This window comes from Cladosporium halotolerans (assembly GCF_011745625.1).
Source record: "Cladosporium halotolerans strain TM138-S3 chromosome Unknown Sca1, whole genome shotgun sequence".
Classification (NCBI taxonomy): Eukaryota; Fungi; Ascomycota; class Dothideomycetes; order Cladosporiales; family Cladosporiaceae; genus Cladosporium; species Cladosporium halotolerans.
Genome location: NW_027191452.1, coordinates 509,679 through 526,748, shown reverse-complemented (window position 1 = coordinate 526,748; position 17,070 = coordinate 509,679). Strand labels below are relative to the sequence as shown.

General features: G+C 54.4%; 5 protein-coding genes across 5 annotated transcripts; 1 reads left to right on the top strand and 4 right to left on the bottom strand.

The window, feature by feature from the left end:
• Positions 1 to 2,114: 2,114 nt before the first annotated feature.
• On the bottom strand, positions 2,115 to 3,716 carry WHR41_00204 (uncharacterized protein; the record flags this gene model as incomplete). The annotated part of the gene is made up of 1 exon (XM_069368810.1): positions 2,115 to 3,716. The coding sequence occupies one exon, from the start codon at positions 3,714 to 3,716 to the stop codon at positions 2,115 to 2,117; it is 1,602 nt and encodes a 533-aa protein (XP_069234362.1).
• Positions 3,717 to 4,187: 471 nt separating this feature from the next.
• Positions 4,188 to 4,967, bottom strand: WHR41_00203 (uncharacterized protein). Its single transcript, XM_069368809.1, has 3 exons — positions 4,748 to 4,967; positions 4,532 to 4,581; positions 4,188 to 4,473 (listed from the first exon to the last, which is right to left on the bottom strand). Exons 1-3 carry the CDS (start codon positions 4,877 to 4,879, stop codon positions 4,467 to 4,469), a joined length of 189 nt encoding a protein of 62 aa, XP_069234369.1. The 5' UTR covers positions 4,880 to 4,967; the 3' UTR covers positions 4,188 to 4,466.
• Positions 4,968 to 5,165: 198 nt separating this feature from the next.
• On the bottom strand, positions 5,166 to 7,196 carry WHR41_00202 (uncharacterized protein). Its single transcript, XM_069368808.1, has 2 exons — positions 6,834 to 7,196; positions 5,166 to 6,769 (listed from the first exon to the last, which is right to left on the bottom strand). The coding sequence occupies exons 1-2, from the start codon at positions 7,041 to 7,043 to the stop codon at positions 5,351 to 5,353; spliced, it is 1,629 nt and encodes a 542-aa protein (XP_069234368.1). The 5' UTR covers positions 7,044 to 7,196; the 3' UTR covers positions 5,166 to 5,350.
• Positions 7,197 to 10,613: 3,417 nt separating this feature from the next.
• On the bottom strand, positions 10,614 to 12,536 carry WHR41_00201 (uncharacterized protein; the record flags this gene model as incomplete). Its single annotated transcript, XM_069368807.1, has 3 exons — positions 11,970 to 12,536; positions 11,022 to 11,917; positions 10,614 to 10,964 (listed from the first exon to the last, which is right to left on the bottom strand). Exons 1-3 carry the CDS (start codon positions 12,112 to 12,114, stop codon positions 10,614 to 10,616), a joined length of 1,392 nt encoding a protein of 463 aa, XP_069234367.1. The 5' UTR covers positions 12,115 to 12,536.
• A 1,359-nt stretch (positions 12,537 to 13,895) lies between these two features.
• WHR41_00200 (uncharacterized protein) lies at positions 13,896 to 16,958 on the top strand (the record flags this gene model as incomplete). Its single annotated transcript, XM_069368806.1, has 4 exons — positions 13,896 to 14,046; positions 14,097 to 14,545; positions 14,631 to 16,484; positions 16,538 to 16,958. The coding sequence occupies 4 exons, from the start codon at positions 13,896 to 13,898 to the stop codon at positions 16,847 to 16,849; spliced, it is 2,766 nt and encodes a 921-aa protein (XP_069234366.1). The 3' UTR covers positions 16,850 to 16,958.
• Between the last annotated feature and the right edge of the window lie 112 nt (positions 16,959 to 17,070).

Sequence of the window (17,070 nt, the reverse complement as noted above, 5' to 3'; positions counted from 1 at the left end):
CGCTCTCACTGGCAACATACCATGATGATGTTGCGAGGCATAATGATAGATGCTCAACCTGCACCGGTTCACCTTCGTGTTACTGGATAAATCGAGGTTTCTCAAGCGGACTGACCTCCCAGAATATGGAACGCGCAGACGAGTTACGACGTATGATTATAGCAGCACAGAGGGCTTGGTCGAGGCCGGCGAGAGTATCTGCAGCAGGAACTGCTGGGACACGCTTTCTGGGAGGCACACGTGACTTCCTAGGCGTCCCAAAGTGAGGATACGAGCTCAGGCAGACATGGCTAGGACGAACGCAAATGCTCTCAATGGCATGCTTCATTGTCCAAGGGCGACGACTGACGGTCAATGCATATATTCAGTCTTTTGTCAATCTGTCCTCACAGTCTGGTCATGCTATCTCAGCGATGCTTTAGCAATGCTTGTGGCGGCGCGCGATGGTATTGGGCCTGGTAGGTTTGGTATGAGGACGGTCCTCACACCCCATTGAGGACACTTCGAATATTCTCTGGCCGCGCCCTGGGAATATAGGAAACGGTCGTTTCCCCATCTTGCATCCCCATCTCAGAGAGACATCTTACAGTCATAGTCAGCCCTTCGCCACTGCCAGCACCCAAGCTACAAACCAAGTCAAAGGCCATACCACCAGTCAACCATTAAACAATCCATCAAGGCATAAACCCACACCAAGTCAACATGTCTACCATGTATTCTGCTGCCTCTGCCGCTCGTGCTGCTTCCATCGCCAGCAGCGACAACCTTCCCGCCTACCTCATGGAGGGGTTCGCATTTCGCGACTCCATCGAAATCGCTCGCGAGCGCATGGCCTCTCACGAAGCTTTGTCCGGTGAGGACATTGAGATCAATGGAAACAATGGGTCCAGTGAGGACAAAGAGGACATCGATGACAACGCGAACAATGAGGACAACAAAGACAACGACGACAATGTGGACAACACCTCGGTTGCTGCCACCTATCAGAGCAGCATTAGCTTTCTGGACCTCAACGAGACGGAACAAGATAAGAGGTCAGATGCAGCTGCCGAGGAGAGCAGCATTGGCTCCTCTGACCCGTCCGAGGATAACTTTGTTTTCCGCAACTCGATCGAAATCGCGCGTCAGCGCCTCTCTGCTCCTGTGGCCTCTGGTAGCAGCTCCAACAGCCCTGTCCTAATGCCTAGGGTCACTTTTGGTCACACCCTGACGCGTGCCTCTGGTGATGCGCCCGCCACAGCCGCTGCTCGTCCTGCTACCTCCCCCGCCGGCAACACTCGCGGTGATGTCGAGCCGTGGGGATACAGACTCAACCACATCAACTCCTTCAACCTGGGGAATTGCCGGCGCATCCGCGAGCAGGTCTCGCAGCGTCGCGGCAGAGAAGCGACGCGCGGTGCAAAGATCCGCGCTCTCGCCGACAAGGCAAAGAGCGCTGTAAGGGAGGCAGCCGGCAGCTGCTTCAAAGCCATCATGCCCGCGCCGAAGGCCAAGAGCATCCGCGGCCTGGAGATTAGGCCCAAGTACAATTCCGCCCGCCCGATGCAGTCGAGGGATTACGAGGCCTTTGAGGCTGGGCCCAGCAGGCTGAGGTGGATTGAGCAGCAGGCTCGCGCCGAGGGCATGGATCCAGCGCTCTGGTGCAGACGCGAGGGCATTCGCTATTGAGTGTGATCCGCGAGCTGAAATTCACTGTGTGCTTCGAGCAATATTCGCTAGCGAACAGGGGCACCACGAGCTGCACTACGTGGACATGGATGGCCGCTGGCAAGCCCAAGGTGACAACCAGCTGCACAACTTGGACATGGACGGTCGCTGGCAAGTCAAAGGTGACAACCAGCTGCACGACGTTAACAAGGACACCTGCAACGACCAAGACGAGTTGGTGGTTTCTGGGCACGAGACAAAATGTTGAAATGCTCGGCTCTGCTCTCCAGGCGTTTGCGTTCGGCTGTTCTGCTTGAATGAGGTCGTTCACAATCCATCGCGTTTCCTTTCTTGATACAGTATTCTTTAGACATGAGTAATACGCAAAATACCATTAAAACCCTCAAAACATTTGTCATTCATTACAATCTCTCTCATTTTGCGAAGGTCCGGTCCCCTCATTTCAATCAAGTAGGCAAAGAAGTAACCGCCCGCAACACCCACCTCCCCACTCCCGCGCCACTCCTGCTCGTGACCTGCGTCAGATTAAAATCCCACCCTTCCTCCTTCCCCGCCACCCTCCCAACAACACATCTCGTCCTCGCCCTCACCTCCGGCGTCAGATTCGTACGATGCTTCGCGACAACATGCGCCGCCAGCGCGTCCGCACTCCCATGAACGCCGCTCCGCCTGCCCTCTGCCGTGCAGAATAGGCACCCGTAAGTGTAGTGCGGCTTGAGGTCGTCGGGCGGGTGTTTATAGCGTACGTGGCTGCGCGCGAGGAAAGGGAAGCGGAAGCGCACGCCGTGTGCAAAGATGATGCGCGAGAAGAGCGCGCCGTCGCTGTCGGAGAAGTTGAAGTCGCACGCCATGCACTTCCAGCTCGGGTGCAGTTTCGTCGACCCTGGGAGGATCGGGAGGTGGTGGAGTGCGATGCCTTCGGGGAAGGAGTCTTGCGCGGCGAGGGCGCCACTGCAGTAGGGCTTTTGCTGGTCGTTGGAGCGCAGGGAGATGGCGGAGTCAGGCTCTGAGATTGGGGCTTCAAGTGAGGAGCGGAGTTCGGAAGGTGAGGTATAGCCTGTGGTGTGAGAGGCGATGGGCGAGAGAGATGATATTCGGTGGGATTCTGGTGAGTTGGGGTCTTCGGGCAATTCAGGGATAACACCAGTGATATAGTAAGGATCATTGACCTCAAATGGGTGGGCGATGACGTGAGACTCAGGCATTGCCATCGACGAGGACGATGAAGTGCTTGTCGGGTTTGGTTCCGTCAACAGCATCTGCTGATTTGTGGTTGTAGGCAAATTTGGAGATTCGCCGTAATCGTGGTCTATGGGCTCGCCAGCAAGGGTCAATATCTCAATATCCTGAACTCTGATCTCCGGAATGAGATACTTGTAAGAAGACAGAGTCATCATAGACCGATGTCGTTCCGGAGCCAGACGAGCTGGGAGGTGCCTCTGGGCCATCTGCTCAGGGATAGCTAGATTGGCGGCAGCGGTAACAAATGTGTTCGCCAGAGATCCATTCGAGCTCCTCCTGCTGACGCCGAAATACATGTCTGCAGACAATCGCGGTATCGGCAGGCTGAATTCTATCCTCTGCCGCAATTCGCAGATGCCCCTGACGGCTTCCACCCTCTTCGTGATCGCCGTTTCGTGCAAGACCTGCAGCTGCGCCATGTTCACGATGATGTCGAGGTTGTGCTGCGCGCGACCCAGTGACTCGATGACTTCTGCCTGGAGTGACACCGCAATCATAAGCAGCTCCTGTTTTGCTTTGTCGTCTCCGCGCCGTAGCAGCTGGCTGTTTCGCCCAAGCGCTCGTTGCTCGTCCAGAAATTGGGTGCTCACGGCAGCCCTACCTTGTTCCAACGAATCGTGCAGCATGTTCTGCAACAACTGATCTTGCGCGTCTTGCAGATCTTGCTCTTGCGCATCACGTTCAAGTCGCTCTCGCTTTTCGCGCTTGTTCGCGCGGCGCTTTTTGTATAGCTTGACGAGTTCAGCACCGCCGTGAAAGGCGGACACGACTGAAGCCACAATGCCGACGACTTCGAGACCCGACATGATGTTGAGAAGTGATTGAGATTGGTTGGCTCAAGCCTGCCGCTCATCACGTTATCCCACGATCGTAAAGCAAATCGAAGGGACAAGAGCACCGGCGGTTTGAGTGTGAGTATGCCCACCAACGAAGAATCAGCCGAGAGGTGGAGGCTGCTGGAAACCAGCGCCATATGATTAATTGTTAAGCTGCGAAATGTCGATTGGTGAGGCTGTACGGTTCGCATAGTAGCCGCTTGAGCACCACGTGTACCTTGTAAGCCTTCCGGTGAGGAGGATGCAGCGCTGTACAAGGCGCAGCCAGCTGGTCAGGTGAAAGGCGGGGCGTGCAGGAAGGTGCATCTGTTGTGGCGCCTCCCAATATTAGTGACAAGTTACAAGGGCTTGTATCATGATGTATGGCTTGAAATCGGGGGAATGTTTTGTGAGCCAGTATACGCGGTGCCAGTATAACCTCCTTCAAATGGAAACAAAAGATCCGAGCGAGGAAACAGCTTTCTCGGCCACGACTTGGTGTTAAATGATTATGCATGCATTTAAGAGCTGGGTATCCTGGCACCTATCCGAGAGCCTCAAAAATGCCGTGATCCGTCTCGAATGACGATCTTCGTTGTCCTACTCCTCGCTAATGCTCTTCGCTCGCCATGACCGAATCGTCTTTTTCTCATCCCCGGACGCCGCAATTCCTGACCGCGTATCGTACATTGCCTTGTCGTCTCTCAAGGAAAGTCTATCGTACACAAGCTGGCGCTTGATTTAGATGCTAGACCGAAGTCAGTTCTCACTCCCTTCGTTATCGCTTGGGTCGCCAGGGCACTTACGGAGGAAGAAGAGCCTCGCTCCAGCTACTGTGAAGGAACGCGACGCCGGCCTGTGATAGTAACAATGTCAGTGTTGTCCTTGGTCAAAGTTTCGATATATCCTTGGCTGTCTCGCTCCACTTGGAGGGTCGCATATCCTCTATCGCAACCTCTCCTTGAGATGCCAAACGCCCTTGGTTTCTCGAGCTCTTATCTCAAGGGCAGCGTAATGCTTACAGCGAAGAAAGAGACAGCAATGACGACACTCCTGTTCTCCGGGTTGGTGATCTCGTTGATGGTGCTGCGGACGTAGGAGTTGGACTGGGCGGGGCGGCCGAGGCCAGCGCGAGCGACACCCTTGGGAGGCATGTTTGATTTGTTGTGTGTGATTTTTTGTGGTGTTTAGGGTTGTGTGGGTGATGCGAGTGATGATGAGGGCAGGCTCGATGTTTCTGTTGCTCGAGTCGCTAGTTCGCAGGTCGCATCTGGAAAGTTGCGGCTCCGGCTCGGGGGAGAAGGCTTGGCGGGATGACGGCGTCGCGTCGGTGTTGGAGCAAAGGCATCGACAAACCAAGGGAATATTTTGTCATACTTGTATTGACGATATATGATACGATAACCCGAAATCAAAAGAATTTGAAACTAACATGACAGCTTATCGAACAACCGGTAGTTGCAATGCGCTACCTACGTACCCATGATATCGTTCATCAAACTTCAAGTCGTACCGTGGCCGTCCATGAGCGCCTTGCAATGCTTTTCCGAATAATAAAAATCAAAAACCCCCTCCTATAACAAAACCAAACGCCAAAAGATCCGGAGAACTTCTCGGGCTCAATCTCATGCACGATCCTGTTGATCAGTCGAATCCACCGGGCCAGAGCCATGTTCGCTCGGCTCCTCAGCTGCTCGATCATGCTCTCCCGTTCTTCTGGTGCGGACGCCCAGCAGGGTTCGCATCCTCGACCGTATCCTACTATCCTGCGCTTCAGTGGCGTCACCCACCTGTCCAGCGGTAGCGCCCGACGTGTTTGAGTCCCGTCTTCGCCTAGCCGCTTGCTGCTCTCTGTACCTCCTAAGCGCCAGGATACGCTCTTCTCTGCTCATGTGGTCTGGTCTCCCGCGAATTCCTAGAATTCCGATCATTAGGCTGCGCCTCACGCTCGAACGCTCTGCGATAGGCGGGGAGAGACCGCCCAGCTCATCTTCGCCCTCTCGAGGAACTGGGTTGCCGTTCGCATCGACGTCTTGCGATGTGCGGGAGGGCTGCGGGCGGAGGTCGACGCGGCAGAGTGGACATGTGCCAGAGACGTTTAGGAGCCAAGGATCGATGCACTCAGGGTGGAAACGATGGTCACAGGGCAGAACGCGTTGGTCCTGGCCTCGCTCGAAGTCCTCCGTGCAGATACTGCAGCCTTGGTGGTCGTTCTCGTTGGCATTGGTGGATTCCGCGCTCGCAGCGGCAGCAGCGGCAATGCCGTCTTCACCTGGAGCGCCATCCAGATTTGCGACGTGGGGGACTCCCTGAGCGGTTTGTTCTTCAGTAGAAGCCTCTGCACTTCGGTTCGTTTCCTGATTCGCGGAGGTGCTTCCCAGTTCGACATCTGCCTGCTTTTGTTCTTCACGCTCACCGAATTTGACGATCGGGATACCATCTAAGATGGCCCTGCCAATACCTCTAGCACGGCTCTGCCGTGGCCTTCCAACCATTGCGCGCGGGCCATATCGCTCCGGGTGACGATGTGCCCTCAAAGCTCCGGTGATGATGATGACCAAGAATAGGGCGGTAATGAGACCAGTGATGGTGTACAGAATAATCATAGCCACGGCTGTACTCGGGTTGGGCCCTAGCGGTCCTTGAGGGTCGTCACTCATGTGCTCATTGTTTCTTCCGTTGCCGTTGGGCTCATTTGGACTGCTCTGCCCTTGATGCGAATCTGGTCCTCCAATGGTGACCCATAAGGGTGAGTTTGCACCTGCGATCGCGCTGAGCACGTTCGACGTGTCGTTCCGGCTCTTCATGCTGAACACCCATTTGTAGTCGCCTAGATCACCTTCTGTTCGACAGTAGTCGGCCTGTCGCGAGTAGAAAAGCACGGCTGTGACATTGCGGCTCACGGCGCGGAGGAAGACGTCGGACTGGTCGATGTTGCCCGGGTAGTCGCTGCCGTCACATGATATGAGGGCGACCTCGTCGGACTCGACGTCGAGTTGGTTGCTTGGGTTCACGTCGACGACTTTTCCAGAAAGGCCGGTCGGCTACATTGAAAGAGACGATCAGTGAATGTCAAGCAGCTTACGGCATCTGATAAGCGCATCGTACCGGTATGTCGTCCACGGCGCCGTTTGTGAGCGGCAGCACTGGCGCCAGTGGAACCATGTCATCGTTGCGTGATATGGTTAAAGACGTATCTCTCTGAGCCGACGAATCCGACGGCGTGGAATTAGTCGCAACAATCGTTTGGGCAGTGCTGTGGTGGACGGCCAGCAGCATCAAGCCTGCCAACCACATGCGCACATGAGCCATAGTCATGGTGGCACGGCGCCGACGTGGGGTATGGGACGAAGAGCAAGACTGCGGTGTCGCAGAGGAGGGCAGTCAGGTGGTATAAGGCGCCATAGTCGGTGCACGCAACGGCGGGCGCAGCACTGTCGCTTTCGCACAGGATCTGTCAACGGCGAAAGGGCACAGGCGAGGTATGGAATCGGGCGGCACAGGCCTGGCAGCAGCTGATGGCGTGGCCAGCGGTACGATTGTCCTGTACGCTATCTTCGGCTCTGAGCGGCGCGCGGTGACTGCTCCGCTCCATTCCACCAGCCCTCCCAAACAAATGCGGAGAAGCCGAGACGGCCGGCCGCCACTTCTCGCGCTGACTGGATGAAACCACTACCAAACGTGCCCAAACGCTTGTACACCCGATACTTCGCAACCTGCTTTTTGCACAGCCTGGAAGCCCAGCAACCGTCGGCTCGGACCTCTCAAGCTCGTGACACGCTCGCACAGTGGTTGTTCAGAAGCGAACACATTTCCTTCGGTCCCTTTTGCAATGGCGGGCGCCGGGGCAAAATCATCCAAGCTGAGTCAACGGGTGCTGTACATCGCAGCGCTTGCATGGAAATCTCACCCTGTGACACAAATGCCTGCGTGTCTTACATCCGGCAGGGGCCGAGCGATACTCAGCCTCCGCGCTCCGGGACGTTGCATTACTGCACTGTCCCCTGATCATCACGCGCCGATCACGTGAATTCATGGCAGAGCAAGGTCACCTGAATTGTCGTGGAACTCCGTACGGATATTGCGGCACTCTCTTCATCAACTGCTCACCTGACAAATGATCATGTCAGAGCTGGCTGGCTTGTGACAATGTCTTGCACCGAACATGCCTAGCAAGCTCGCCGAGCATGCAGTGTCCAGCACTGCCCGCTTGGCTATGCAATTTCAAATCGGTGTTTTCATGCGAGATTCACAACCTCTGTGTGGATTGGTGAGCCTACGCAGTGTAGTCCGCTTCTAACAGCTGAGGGTATGGGAAACTCATTCGCTGCTTGATGGTGGACTCAGGCAGGAAACAGTAGCAAACCTAACCCGCGCAAGGGAATAACTAGAAGCTGACCATGCCAATTTTGACTGATATGCGAAGGATAGATGACGAATGGGACCTATAGCAAGCCGGCGCTCAAAAAGGTCCTTCCCAGGCCCCACGCGAGGCAGAGGATGGAAGACTTGATGGTCCCCCCAGCTGCGTAGAGTGGCCGCCAAAGACTCAGCCAGATCGCATGGGACGATATATTGTTGGCATCCAGCAGAGACACCCAGAGCCAGCCGGGCGCGCACACGTACGTGTGGCGGCGCGGTGACTGTACACGTTTAGCATGTGCAAGAGATCGCCGGGAAACAAGCGTGCTGTCCCATGCTATTCGTGTACATCGAGTCGACGGCGCCGAGAAGGCTCACGCCGTACGACCGACGCTGCTGCTGCCAATTTTGTTGATCTGGAACGTGTGATACTAGCCGTAGCTTCAGCCGAGGTTCGTGACTATGAACTCCGGGCGTGCGCCGCCGCCGAGAATGTACAGCGGAGAGGAGACCTCAGGGCGGTACACTTGCAGTGCAAAAGTGCAATTTCCTTCAAGGTCGGAGCCAGAGACGAGAGCTCTAGCATCGTTGAGCAGGATCGCTTCGCTGTGGTAGAATCAAGCGAAGGCAGTCTTTGCGTAAGCCGACGGGTTTGTAGCGATCGTACAAGACCCAGGTGAGGTTAAGATCAGTGGCAAGGCCGAAGTCCGTGTGGTCGTGACGAGCTCCGTTCATGATCAGGTATATCCCGTCTGAGAGGGCAGCCATCTTCGACATGACGCCGTCAGATCGTCTAGCTGGCGTTGGCAATCTGCGTCACGCTTAACGCTGCGCAGGCGAGATTGAAACAGCACCATCTGAAAAGCACAAAGGCTTGACTCAAATAACGAATGGATCCGAAAGCGCTTGTACAAAGCTGCTGACGAGATCCAGATGATTGCAATACAAGGAAACGAAAAGGGTTGAAGGCACCAAAGAGAGTTGCAAGGGCAGGGGTCATGTTCCTACCTCTCACACAGATCGAAATCTCACGGGACCCGCCCCGCGCGTGGGTCTGGGACAACCATCGCGTTCGCCGACGAGTACACGTTCGACTCATCTTAGCAGGGGATTTGATAGCCCGAGGTGGGCAGCGGGCTCGCGGAGTCAGGGCCTGTGTTCCTCGTGCACGTCGAACATGCCCACTTGGATGGCATTGCCGAGGCCGGTGTCTGCGTGGTGGACAAACTCCACGAGGTTCTCGATGTCAACAACGGAATTCACCTGGATGCCATGCGTAGCTGCTTGGGCCTTGAGTGGATGAGGCTTGGGCGTGCCGAGTCGTCAAACCCGAGCGCTAGGTTTGGGAGAAGACGAGCTAGAGCAAGGGCCAGCAAGGGCCATTTGGTGGGATCGACGCCTAGACATGGCATTCAGTGCATTGACAGCCACAGGTCATGGTCGCCATGATTGCGATCGGAACTCAATCCGCCACAGGATTGGAGAAAGCAAGACGATGGCAGAAATGCTACCAGAATAGCATTGATATCATGCAGTTGACATTGCTTCCAAGAGCCAGCGAGCGCCACAAATCTAACGTCTTTGATAAGGAAGTGGGTTGCCTCACGGAAACTCCGCGCCTAAAATCAGAGACGTGGTCTAGAGAAGGTTTCCAGCCGGCGCACGGACTTCAGCCCGATTCGAAGATCGACTGCCAGGAACCGACGACAAGCCTTGCCTTGCTGTCTCGTCTTATACATACCTAGGTAACAGGGAGATGGCAGGGCCTACTGCAGGTACGCGAGTTGTCATGCGGGCGTTGAACGTCAATCGGCTCCTGCATGCCACTTACCGCGGCCTACTGCTCTATCAATTAGCGTGAGGACTTGACAACAGAGTTCGGGTGCCGATAGCGGGTAGCTTCATGTGGCGCTGTCTTCAGGTTTAGGGTGTTTGTTTGCAGACGTCAACAGCCTTCGAATAGTCCTGATTGGAGATTGTGAATGACAGCATTCAGTCTTTTTCATTGCTTCCGCATTCCGGCCAATGGCAATCATGATCTGGGCGACTCCACCATATGTCGCGCCGCTTTCGTGAGCTTTGAGCTCTTGGATAGCCTGGGCACAGCTTGCCGATGTTGCCACGCATTTGATGTCTTGGCCTGGAATTGGTACACTCTTAGTCCGCAATTAGCATTTTCTTCTCAACGGATCGAGACCTTATCGAGTTATTGGAACTCTCTGAGGGCGGGAACAAGCAGCTTCTGCAAGCATCGAGCCTGGGTGGTAATTGCCGTGGCCATTGAGGTTCTCCGCCGTATGCGTGCAGTCAAGAAGCTGAGGCCGCGTGGGGATCGCCCACGGTCGTCATTTTGGGATATCTCTCAAGGGGAAGTTTCGACCGTCTTGCGTATTGTGTCTCTAATTATGCATAGCAGCCATTCCCCCAACTCCAGAAAGCATATCATTAGTGAAGAAAACCAACACTCATTGGACAAAAGAAGAAAAACAAAATCGTTGCGAGACTCTGGAACTCTGCACTCAGACTTTAACATCCACCCTCGCTGTACATCTTGACGCTCTTCACGGTCATGCCACGCTCGGCCTCCTCGCCCCATGTGGGCAGCCAGAGCCGCCTAGCATCCCAGAACTCTTTCGGCCCTGTGCGGCTGCCGTCTCCCCACGGCTTGTTTCCAACGCCGTCTTTGAAGAAGCCGTTCGTGCCTCCGACAGCGACGTTGAGAATCAGGTAGAACTTCTGATCGAAGGGCGTGTTTCGCATGCCGGTGTGAGACCACGGGTCGAAGAGAGCTGACTTATTGTCGAGTTGAAACTCGCCGAACTTGCCCCGGTTCCACATCGTCCGTGGGCCAACGGCGAACTTGATAAAGAAGACTTGCTACGGAAAAGGTCAGCGTCTTTCGGTGGCTTTTGAACCTAGGACATTGTGGCTTACCAGAAGCTGATTGTCAATATACATGAAAAGGTAGTCTTTTGTCCACTCCAGACCGTAAGTGTGGAAATTCTTAGAATAGTCTGTTCGGCGGAGATTGTGCTTGCCACTGGTGCGCCAGAAAGCATCCGTTCCAGTAGATGGGCCCCAGTGAAGTGCCGAGATGATCGAGTTGCGACCGTCGGGATAGGTGTCGGGATTGTTGCCCCTGCTTTCAGCGATGTCGATCTCGCCACTCATGGGCCAGCTGCCATAGACTTCTTCCTCGGGCATCATCCAAATGGCAGGCCAGAGCCAGTCACCCTTCGGCATCTTGGCGACCACCTCGACTTTGCCGTACCGAATGCTTTTCTTGCCCTTGGTCGTCATGCGAGCGCTGCGGACAGGATTGACGATGTCGCCAGTCTTCTTGTCGCTGAGGATAGAGCACATCTTGTGATCTGTCGTAGTGCACGTCTTCGCCGTCGTCAAATTGAGCTCGTAGCCGTCATAGATTTGCTCAGGCGTAATATCTGTCGTTTCAGTAGTCAACGTTGGCACGATATGCAGGCCTTCAGCGTCGGTATAAGCGTTCGTTGGATCGTCGGTAGTCCAGTCAAAGGCGCCAGTGCCGAAACCTCCACGCTGGATCTCGAAGCTCCAGGAATCAGCATCGATGCTCCCGAATTCATCTTCCCAGATCGGACAGAAAGTGCCGGTGGAGACTGAAATGTACGCAAATGCGCAAATGGCACCCCCAATCAACACTCCGAGTCCGATGCTGGACCAGAAGATGACCTTCTCCCAACGTTTGCGTTTGAAGTTGGGATCCTTTGCGCCCGTAAGCCATGGTTTTTCGTCATACTCGCCCTTTCGGAGACGGGCGCTGACGAATTTCCGTCGTCGAGGAACGTGCATCGCTACAACTTTGTTAGATGGGATGCATCTCAGAGACATACGTTGGACACTGACTTTTGACGGAAGGGAAGTAGCCTGAGCCATCCCGGTTGTCCTGAGTCGGCACCGAGCTCAGCGGCGGCGGCGTGTCGAATGGGTTCTGCCTGAATGGCGTGGATGTCCCTGATGATGCCTGCTGCGGTCGACTGGCGAACGACATGGTTGCAAGCTGGGATGATTTGGTCTTTGAGAGAGGAGCAAGGAATTAATCGAAGAGGATGCCTGAAGAGTTGCAGAGGTATTGAAACAAAAAGGCCTAACACGGCAGATCGGCCGCAGTCTGCGCCAGTGCAAAGTCACAGATATGGCGAAGGCCAGGCTTCTTACGCTTGGTTTCGAGGCCCCATTAGAATGTCTGTGGGCGGCCTCAACGTGAACATGTTCAGCCCGTCGATAAGCACTGCAGCCACACATTACTACCGACAGGCAGATTGACACACCCACCGATTCGGCAACGACCCATATGGTCGACAGCTAGCCTAGGAAGGCTTGCACAGGGCTTCGACGGTGGCGCGTGATAAAGGGGACTTTTACCTTTGCGATGAGTGAGGTTCAGGCTGGGGTGCGTGGGTGGCTGAAGATGCAGCAATCCGGCAGCGTCCGAGCAACTGCATCACATGGGGGATGTGCATACCGCATGCACGTGTGCAGAAGGCGGCCTGCAGGACCCAGGAATTGACGCAGATGGTGCATGCGATCTAGCCTCAGGTGCCGCGGCGCTGGGCCGCTCTCCAATCTCCCTGGAGAAGCAGCCGACTTCATCGCTCTTGGCAGTGTGTTATCGCAGCTGAGGCAACCACTGCCGTTGCTCTATCGGAACCGTATTCACATCCACACCTAGGCAAAGGATCTTTATGGCTCGGCGTGCTACGCGCGCGATACATGCATTCGGCAACATGGCTCAGCGGAGTTCGCACCGGACCTACGACGAGCGGCCTTGGAAGCTGTAGACATGTGTTGGATTCTGGGTCTGGCACGGCCGGCTCACCGCCCAGGATGAGGCTTGAGCAGACATCCAATATACTGCCTCAGATGGCTTGTCAGGAAGATTATGACCTTCATGGACTACCTGTGCGGCATCTTCAGTCAAGTCTATGGCTCTAAGCTGCCCCTGCCGTGGCCTAGGACAGAGGAGTCGGTTCTTCCCCCAGGATGGCATTATTGAACAGCAAGTCTCCCACGCCTCGCCTCAATCTTCAGTTTATGGCATATCTTTGGGTTGGCCATGAGTCGAAGCTCGCTTAGCCAATTTCTCTAGGTCAAGCGCTGAATACACTTGCCCCTTCTATACCAAGGCTCGAATTGGACGCGCTGCAGAACGTCGATAGCTCGACGCCACATTGAAGCTCAACATGTGCTTTGATACCTCGCACGGCTTCTCGCTATTCCTCCGATCGACTTCTGAGGCTTGCCATAGAAGTTTAGATTGAGTTGATTCCGTTGCTGGAGCCTCTAGCCCCGTTGTGGGTGTTCCGTATCCGGGCAAGTCAGGCCTGTTATCGTGGAACGCTATCTCACTCTCCATAAGAAACCCGACAACTCATTCTATTTTTGGTCAAGATTGGATGTGGCGGACACGTTTTCGACTAAGCCACAATACTCAACTTGCGCGGAGTCTCGACCAGACAAAGGGTCTCGCCCGGTAAGAGCCTGCATTCGCACATGGACCTCGTATGGGCGCCGCTACGTGCTCACTAGCGTGATATGACTCCCAATCGGTGGGTGATGAAGGCGTTTGGCTGGATGGGAAACGTGAGCGCCATTCAACCCCAGCCAAACCGGTTAGTCAGATTGTTTGGCTGGATATAACCCAGATTTGCGAAGTCTCAATGCCTTATGAGTGCAAGTGTCCTGTTGTCTCGCCCATGCTACACCAAACTCGCACCAACACCATTCAAGTCCTGTTTGTCAATCTTTGAGTGCGCTGAAACACTGCCCGTCATGGCGCAGGGCCTAACGGAGTTCAACTTCAATGTCGAGAAGACTCCCCCACTGCCCCTTTATCACAAGCAAGCAACGATGAGGATGAGTGCTCCCTCAAGTATCAACTCGGCGGACGTCCTCAACGGAAGACATGGCGTGATGGCAAAATGTAATTCTTCCAAATAAGAAGCTCACCTGAGCATGCGCTTACAATTGTAGATTTGTTCAAGCAGGTTGCTGCGCATCAGTGGCTCGATCCGCCGCGCGACGAAGATGGTACATCTGTGCCTGAATTTGTCGCCACCAGAGGTGTTGTCATCCAGCGCGAAGATGGCAGTTTTGTTTCCCATCCACACACCTTGAACGACGAAGTCGTCAAAGCCACTTTGAAGCTGGATGTTCCAATCGCATTCACCATGTCCTCTGAGATTACCGCCGCCCTACTGAGCCAGATCTCACCTGAACAAACACAATTAGGTGATCCGCGGTCAGGGATGACACTTCATATTATCGATTCGATCGAGCAAATCTCCTCTGGAAAGGCCGCAGTCGCTCGGGACCAATTCATCTGCCTTTGCAAACAGGAACAATTTGTCCTTGTTTGGGGCGATACTGTCGAGAACATTGTCACTCAAGGCACGGACATTGAGACATGGCTTGTTGGTCTTGTACGTATCATCCAGAGTCCCGGTCACGATGTGTGACAACAGCTGCGGCGCTTGGCCTCGTTACTTCATGGCTGACAGCCCTTAGGTCTGGGGCACACAAGTCCAACCTGGTGGGATTAAATCTCCGCGGCATAATAGCGCGTTTGGCCTTAGGTCCATCGGAATGACTCCGCCATCTCTCGGAGCCTATAATACACCCGTGAATGGCTTCAAACCAAACACGCAGCTGAACGAAAAGCAGAAAGGGCAGTTCGATGTCATTCAGACTGCCATTGCTAGGGAAGAGGAGGGCGACAAAGCGTATGATCCAGAAAAGGACGGCACCGAGATTCCGCATCGACCTCTGTTGCTCTGGCACGCAGGTGTTATCGGCCTCGCCATGGTTTTGGTCGTTGTCGTCGAGTTTGCCTGCGTGGCGAAGCTGCTAACGGAAGTCCGACTTGACGGTAGCTACTTGCGCTTCTGTCTGTTAGTCACGGTCCCGGTCTTCGCAGCCTTTTCGTTATTCTTCATGATTGTCATCACGGGATCACTTTACCAGCTATTCGGCCCTCTGGCTTGCATTCAGGAGAACTCCATGTTCTATTCCGCTAAGGCGCCCAAGGTCGGCAGGCACAAAGACTACGAGCTGCCCCACGTTACCATTCAGATGCCTGTCTACAAGGAAGGTCTCAAGGGCGTCATCATGCCTACAATTGAGTCGTGCATGGATACTGTTCGCTACTATGAAGCTCGTGGCGGCACGGCGTCCATCTTCATCAATGATGACGGTATGCAGCTTGTCAAACCCGACCTTGCTGAAGCCCGGCAGGCTTACTACGAGCTCAACAACATTGGCTGGTGCTCGCGTCCGCCGCACAACTCTAACCAAGAAAGCGACAGTTATTTCATTCGACGCGGAAAGTTCAAGAAGGCTTCTAACATGAACTACTGTCTGGACTTCTCTGCTCGTGTTGAAGGCGAATGGCTCCGCCTCGTTGAAGAGGAGTGCAAGAAGCGTGGCTGCTCCCAAGTTGACCTCAGCATCGACGACGAGGAAGAGCTCTATGACCGAGCGCGTGAAGCCATGCTTGACAAGGACCAGGGTAGAACCTGGGCCGCCGGCAATGTGCGCATGGGCGAGGTCATCTTGATCATTGATTCCGATACCCGTGTGCCGGAGGATGCACTTCTCTACGGCGCTTTGGAAATGCATGAATCTCCCGAGGTCGCTCTGCTGCAGCATGCTTCTGGCATTCTTCAAGTGGTCAACAACGTTTTCGAGAACGGTATCACTTACTTTACGAACTTGATCTACACGTCCATTCAGTTCGCTGTGGGCACTGGCGACTGTGCTCCCTTCGTCGGCCACAATACATTCATTCGTTGGAAGGCTATCCAATCCATTTCTTGGGAGGAAGATGGCCGCACTCTCTTCTGGTCCGAGTCTCACGTCTCAGAAGATTTTGATGTCTCCCTGCGCCTCCAGATGAACGGATTCGTAGTGCGTCTCGCCACATACCACGACGGGGGTTTCAAAGAGGGCGTGTCGCTCACCGTCTACGACGAATTGGCCCGTTGGGAAAAGTACGCTTACGGCTGCAACGAGCTGGTCTTCCACCCCTTCCGCTACTGGATCACACGCGGTCCCATCACTCCGCTATTCCGCAAATTTCTCTGGAGTAACATCAAGATCACTAGCAAGATCACGATCATCGCTTACATCTTCACGTACTATGCGATTGCCTCCGCCATTCCCCTGACACTTGCCAACTACCTGATCGTCGGGTGGTTTGCAGACCAAGTGGACCAGTTTTACATCACCTCGTGGAAGATTTTTGTCGGCATGGCTTTCGTTTTTAACGTGCTATCGCCGCTTGCGTACGCTATGCTTCGCCACCGTCTCGGTCAGAAAACGTTCTTTATCTGTCTATGGGAAACTATCAAGTGGACTCCAATGGTCAGTATCTTGAGCAAAGAAAAGCAAGTGATGCATCTGCTAACCCATTCCAGTTCGTGCTATTCTTCGGCGGTCTGTCATTTCACATGTGCAAGGCACTCATCTGCCACGCCTGCAGCATCAACATGGAATGGACGACGACGGCGAAAGAGCTGGAAGGTTCCGGGTTCCGCCTCGGGCTCGACCGCATCGTGCGTGACTTCAAGTGGATGTACGCATTCTTGATTCCGATCATCGGCGGCATGATCTACCTGGCGTGCTTCGCGCCCAGGGGTTGGACAATCAAAGATTTCACCGCAATCGTTCCCATTGCGAACCAGGTGGGCTGTCATGCGCTCTTGCCGTTTGCGCTGGGTCTGTTCTAGGGGCGGACACTGGTCGGAATGTCCTTTCTAGTTCCGCGTGGCTGATGTTTTCTCTGATGAGAGTTGTTGTTGGTTTGGCATTGGTGGTTCGTCATGGGTTCCATTTTTTTTATTGTTCCGAGTATACACGAAGAGGTTGATACGATACACTCATATAATACACTTGGTTTTCCTGTCCTTACTCAAACTCAATGCAGTTCATTCTTGACCGCCTTTATCTA